Here is a 5,913-nt window from a genome sequence, read left to right on the forward strand (position 1 = left end):
TTCTTTTCTTTCCTTTTTCTTTCTTTTTTTTTTTCAAATGACACAAGTCAACATTTAAGTAATCCAGCTTAGACTTGTGCTGTGAAAGTGACACTGAGGTCTGTCATACTTTTTTCTTTTTTTTTGACATTTTTATGGTTTTCATGAGAAATTATTGACACCTGAGTGTTCAGGAAGTTTGCCATGAGCTCATATTTCAGGTCTTGGTAGGTTGGTTTTTTTTTGTAATTACATTCCTGGATGACACTAAGGGTGGCTTACTTACTTTTGCTGAACTCCACCGTAATGGAGTCTGCTGTCAGATCACACTACATTAAACCTCTATGAATAACTCCAAAGCCATGCACACAAAAACAAGCCTCGCTGCCATCTTATTTCTTTTTGCCTCCCATCTGTAGTCCCCTCCCCCCCGTTACCGCCTGCTGTGTTAGGGCAGCCCTGGGCAGGGCACCGTGCCTATTCTTGTCAAAAACATCAAACAGGTTTCATCACTAACGAACCTGCTTGAACACTCTTTCTTTCATTTAGATGTTTGCCTGAATATTCAAAAATCGCTTTCATCCGCAACTGCCGATACAGACGTGTCATTCTCTCGCCGAAAATCTTTATGCGCCTGCTCGTCTTTAAAAGCCCGAGCTGCTCTGATCAAAAGGTGATAAAAATAGTGCGCAGATAAATGCGACAGATTGGATTCAGGCCCGTATTATAAATTACAAAAGAGCTGCAGCACAACCTTTATGTTCTTTGCATCTTATATTCCAAACTGGGAGGCATACCTTTTTCTTTAAAAAAAAAAGAGAAAGCTCAGGGACAAAGACCTTCTGGATATGTTATTTAGGTACAGGTATAATAGGAGCTTTTTAAAAAAAAAAAAAAAAAATCCCTTTGACAGGAACCTTTCAAAAACAAAGACAGGCTTAAGAAGCATCCTTTGCTCTACTGAGGAATAAATGCTTGCATGCATTACCCCCCACCCCACCACTTCTTTCCTCTGCAAAAAATGGTCCTTTCAATCCGTCCGGGGAAATTCGTGTAAATGTGTAAATTCTCTCGGCTACAAAACTAAACAAAAGTTATTTTTTTCCTGGAACTTCTCACTCCTTCCCGCGGGCCCTCTTCTGCTTCAAAAATGCCCCTTTGCCCTTCTAGGATTTGTCCCTCCCTTGTTCCTCTCCTCTCCCTCAGCCTCTTCCTCGCTCAATCTCACAAGTGTTGCCCTGAATGCTTTTCCTTATATGGAGGTCCCCATGGTCACACCAAATCCAGCGTCACCTAGGAAAAGACTGGATAGATTCCTTTTTCCACTTGCGAAGGGCACTTGCTCAGATCCTGAATCTTAATTTGGCCAGCTCTCTCCCGGTGGAGCTATCCAGTGGTGGTGGGAGTGAGTTGTGCCTTACTTTGGGATAACAATTAATGACTTGCCGGGCCTATACATCTTCAAGTGGAACCAATTTGCTTTGGGGATTAGATACACTTGTTTCGCGCAAGCTCTCTTTGATTGAGCCGGTTGATACAACTGTTCAGCAGCGAGCCAAGGCAAACCCCACATCGGAGTACTTCACCAAGGCGAAAAATAAAAAGTGCTGCATTTGCTACTTTATAGATTGCAAAGCAAATATTTCACGGAGTATGTTACACAGACACCAATATACAGTTTATATTGTACAAAAAAAGGGAAAGAACGTGATGAATTTCCCCGCTACACAACAGCACCAGAAATATGCATTCACGGTGCAGTTACACACACTCCTGAAGTGGTTGCCTCAGTGCGATTTGCATTTGATTTGAATGCATTTCTCCATTTAGCAATGGATGTAACTCCAGCATGTGAACATTGTCGAACGAGTATCTCAAATGTTCTGTGGAGAAATCCCATTTCAGGGTTCAATGGCTCTTCTCAAGCTACTCATCCGGGAAGCCATGAAATATATGCTCGTGTAAAACTTGTCTATTCAATCAGTTTCCCTATTTTCAATTATTGTCATTACTGCTCTGCATGCTACTGGTTTCCTTCACAAAATGGAATAAATAAGCTGTGGGTCGATCAAAAGTGAGGACAATTAAGGTGGCCGCATATTAGACGATGGGGATTACAATGGAGTACAATGGCCCTGAGGTTCAAAACAAAAGTTCTCGCTTTACAGGAAGGGCGTTGGTATATTATTTATTTTTTTCACCTTTTTTTTGGTGGGGGGGTTATTTTGTAATTTCCTGTTTCTATCGTAATACAATATTCTTTAAAAAGATGTTAGGAATCTACAGACAGCCAAAACATTACCACTGTTGAATATTACAAAGAAAACCGTATTGTTGATTGTATAACAAGGCTCTTTGGCAAGCACGGTGAACTCGGCATAACACAGGCGGGCAGAACTCTGCATAATGCCGTCAACTATCCTCATGGTGTTAAAATATCTCTTGCCACCCTGAAAGCATGTTGTAAAGAATAAGGATTGCCATGTTAAAGGGATACTGAAAATTGCAAAAAGTGATTGTCCTATCATCAGGGTACATTTTAACAGTGTCCTTTTCCATCCTTTCAAACTCTGCAGTATACACTGATCTATTAGCAGAGCAAGAAATATTGTCCTTTACTGGAAAGTGAAATATTTTATTCAGTCAACCACAACAATAAAATCATTCTCTCTCTTAGCAGAATATTTTGATTCAATTCAGTTTTATTTATATAAGCCCCAATCACAACAGTTGCCTCAAGTCTCTTTTAAGGTAAAGACTTTACAATAATGGAGAGAAAACCTTACTTGGAGACAGTGGGAAGGAAAAACTCCCTATTAACAGGAAGATGTCTGACTGAATGGGATGTGCTGGAATGTTCTAGAACAACCTTGCTTACAACACAGTGTAGGACCAACCCTGAGGTCCTGTGTCCATTTGTGACAGATCCACTTTCTGCTGCACAAGTGTAACCCACATACAATGAGGGTACCACTTTAAGGACTGATATGAGGAGAGATGGACAGCCTGCCCAATCAATCGAAATGCACAGGTCCCAGTATGCTTAGACCAATGGGAGAGCAGGCTGCCGCTGTATTTCCCACCCTACGTTCGCTGTGTTAGCTGCTATGTGTGGAGTAGTGATGGGATTTCCGGCTCTTTCGGCTCCGAACCGGCTCTTTAGGTTGTTTTGTTGCTTTAGTTAATTTATTATTAACAACAATATAAAATTATGCACAAAAGAATTACTAATGTAAAAAAAAAAGTGGTTTTATTTATATATGTCTATATATAAATATATACGGTGGTCCCTAGAGACAAAGCACGTACAAACTCCAAAACACATTTCTAGCATTAACTGAACTTCCAAAACAGCTACCTAGATCACTTAAATTACACATTGAAAGCATATGTGTTTTGTTTGTATATTTATACACAAGCACTCATATATATTCAAACAATTCAAAAAAATGTTAATTTACCTGTTACTACCACACACCAAATCCGGTCGTTGGTACTTGCTGGCTTGTGTAGCCACTACACTGCGCCTAGCATCCTGGAGCACTTCTGTTGTCTTTTGTACGTGTTTTGGAGTTTGTACGTGCTTTAGCGTTTGTACGTGTTTTGGAGTTTTTCATGTGTTGTGGAGTTTGTACGTGCTTCAGAGTTCGGACATGTTTTGAAGTTTGTACGTGCTTTGTCTCTAGGGGCCACCGTAAATATATTTTTATTTATTCACTCCACATAAAATGTAATAAATAAATCATATAATACAAAAACCAACTATTCACATTTCAACTTTTATCTATTTAAATTTTCAGCTTTTCCTTTTAAACTAATTTAAAGTGAAACAACACAAAACACTGCAAACCACAACACAATTAAATATAAATGAAAATATGAAAACAAAAAGAACATGCACATTCTCTGTCATATAGGCCTGCATGAATAAACTTTCTGTATCCTTTATTATCTGCAACTGAAAATAGTTGTGGATGATTACTATACCTTTCTAATGTGATGTTGTTGTCCCTGGCTCTCTTTCTCTCTCTTTCCCTCCCTCTCTGTTCCTGTGCTACTGCGAGTGTAACTACCGCCCCTCCCCCCTCTCTTCCCAGCGCTGGGAAGAGTGGGGAGCAGAAAAAAAGTGTGAGAGAGAGAGGGTGAGAGAAAGAAAAAAAAAAAACCCACCGGCTGGCGATAAGGTGCCGGCTCGCGTCGTTCACGTCAAAGATCCGACTCTAACGGTGTGTTCACACCGAACACAATGGACACGAATAGAGCGTCAGGTTTACATGTAAAGTCAATGGAAAAGCCCGTGAAAATTCGGAAGCAGATTTGCGTCGCCAAAACACGTGAAACGCGCGTCAGTGTAGCGCGTCTGGCACGTTTGACTCGCGAATAAAACCACGCGCGTGAGTTTTTCTCTTGCATTTTGTGCATACGAGCGTTTCGCGTCTACCGCTCGAGTTGGAAAAATCTGAACTCCAGCGTCAAATCGCGCCACGACAACCAATCAGGAGCCTGGTGACGTGGCTGTGACCTAGGTCAAAGGGGCAGATCCAGCCAAAGCCTTTCATACTTCAATGGAGGGAAGGCTAATCAATGCTGTAGCAAACAACCCGGAGCTGTACAACACCAGCTGCTTTCTGGACCGAGACAGGAATAAAAAGGACCGAGCTTGGAGGAAGATATGTGAAGAGATCGGGCAACCTGGTAAGTCCATTCATTTCTCTTTTCTCTAAAGTTTTCACTGACCCGGGGAAGCCGCACAAAAGCTAGCAAGCCACTGCTATTTTCCCACTGATGTACAAATACCGTTCTGCTTTTATGCATGTTGTCATTTAGGAATATATTTTATTGTTTATTAATAAACAGCACACAGTGGTCCCGCTCATCCGTCACTGCTTCGCTTTTTCGCTGATTGCATTCTGCAGCCTGATTGAGAAATCTGCTCCGTGTCGTGTCGCCTGCGCGTGCCAAATTAATCACGTTTGGTTTTGATAACCATCACGTCCAATAGAAAAAACAGCACAAAAACACCCATAACTACGACCCTCATTTGGAAATAGACACCTGCACCACGAGGGAAAGAGGCGCACGAAAGTGGCAGGCAGATGAAGACAAAACGCGGCATAATAATACTTTTACGTTTTGCAATCTACAAAGGTTTGCACTGTGAGAATCAATTGTGAGAACTGTGACCAATGTTCATGTGTGTGGGGAAAAAAGTGTATAAAGTGTGTGGCGAAGGGCTAGTTATTCTGAGAACCCCTGCTGCAATAAATGAGGGACCACTGTCTACTTTATGATTATTATATTCAACCTGTTAACATTTAATACTGTATTGATAGAACCAACTGATTCTGCAGCAGAGCATCCCCTGTTGCTTCTCCTGGCTGCCCAGTCCCTGAGCTCCTGCTGCTGCACCACAGGTATGTAATTGTAGCATCAGATGTACAGCAAGCACTGATAGCTTTTTACTTGGTGGGATTCCCTTGTAAATCACCTTTACTAAATGTCTACAACCAATCTGATTATATCCTGTTTGGGTTTTTTTTTTCGATGTTGAAATTAAAATCTAGTAGCAGCCTTCTCATTTCTTTGTGTTTTGTGCTGTTTTACAGGCCCACAGAGGAGGACAGCTCCGAGGCAGATGAGGGACGGGTCCCAGGACGGTCCATCGGCGGTGGAGCTGGCCATCCTGGAGTCCCTGAAGAGGCCACACCAGTCTCCAATGTAGCATTTCCTCCTCAGCCTTGTTCCTGCTCTGGAGAGCAGCTGGGTCCTTTTTATTCCTGTCTCTCTTTAAATACTTATATTTTATATATTTATGTTTAATGTATTTCTGTGTGAGAATTTTAATATTATTTCAAATAAATTTTTATAATGACTAGTCTCGGTTCTACTACACAGCAAATGTTAGCACACGACTTGACACATGTAGAATTTATT

The 5,913-nt window shown here is 41.3% G+C and overlaps 1 protein-coding gene across 1 annotated transcript; it reads left to right on the forward strand.

Moving 5' to 3' along the window:
• Positions 1–4,367: 4,367 nt before the first annotated feature.
• On the forward strand, positions 4,368–5,707 carry LOC146681652 (uncharacterized). The gene is made up of 3 exons (XM_085447260.1): positions 4,368–4,674; positions 5,313–5,393; positions 5,586–5,707. Exons 1-3 carry the CDS (start codon positions 4,545–4,547, stop codon positions 5,699–5,701), a joined length of 327 nt encoding a protein of 108 aa, XP_085303386.1. The 5' UTR covers positions 4,368–4,544; the 3' UTR covers positions 5,702–5,707.
• The last annotated feature ends 206 nt before the right edge of the window (positions 5,708–5,913 follow it).

The sequence above is a fragment of the Copadichromis virginalis genome, linkage group LG23, assembly GCF_057382275.1.
Source record: "Copadichromis virginalis isolate Kocher_CV1m ecotype Utaka linkage group LG23, C_Virginalis_male_GT1.1, whole genome shotgun sequence".
Lineage (NCBI taxonomy): Eukaryota > Metazoa > Chordata > Actinopteri > Cichliformes > Cichlidae > Copadichromis > Copadichromis virginalis.

Bases quoted from the DNA above. Each gene is read 5' to 3' on its own strand.
- LOC146681652 (XM_085447260.1), top strand. From the start codon at position 4,545: ATGGAGGGAAGGCTAATCAATGCTGTAGCAAACAACCCGGAGCTGTAC. The intron at 4,675-5,312 runs GTAAGTCCATTC...CTGTATTGATAG, and splicing joins TGAAGAGATCGGGCAACCTG to AACCAACTGATTCTGCAGCA. The intron at 5,394-5,585 runs GTATGTAATTGT...GCTGTTTTACAG, and splicing joins CTCCTGCTGCTGCACCACAG to GCCCACAGAGGAGGACAGCT.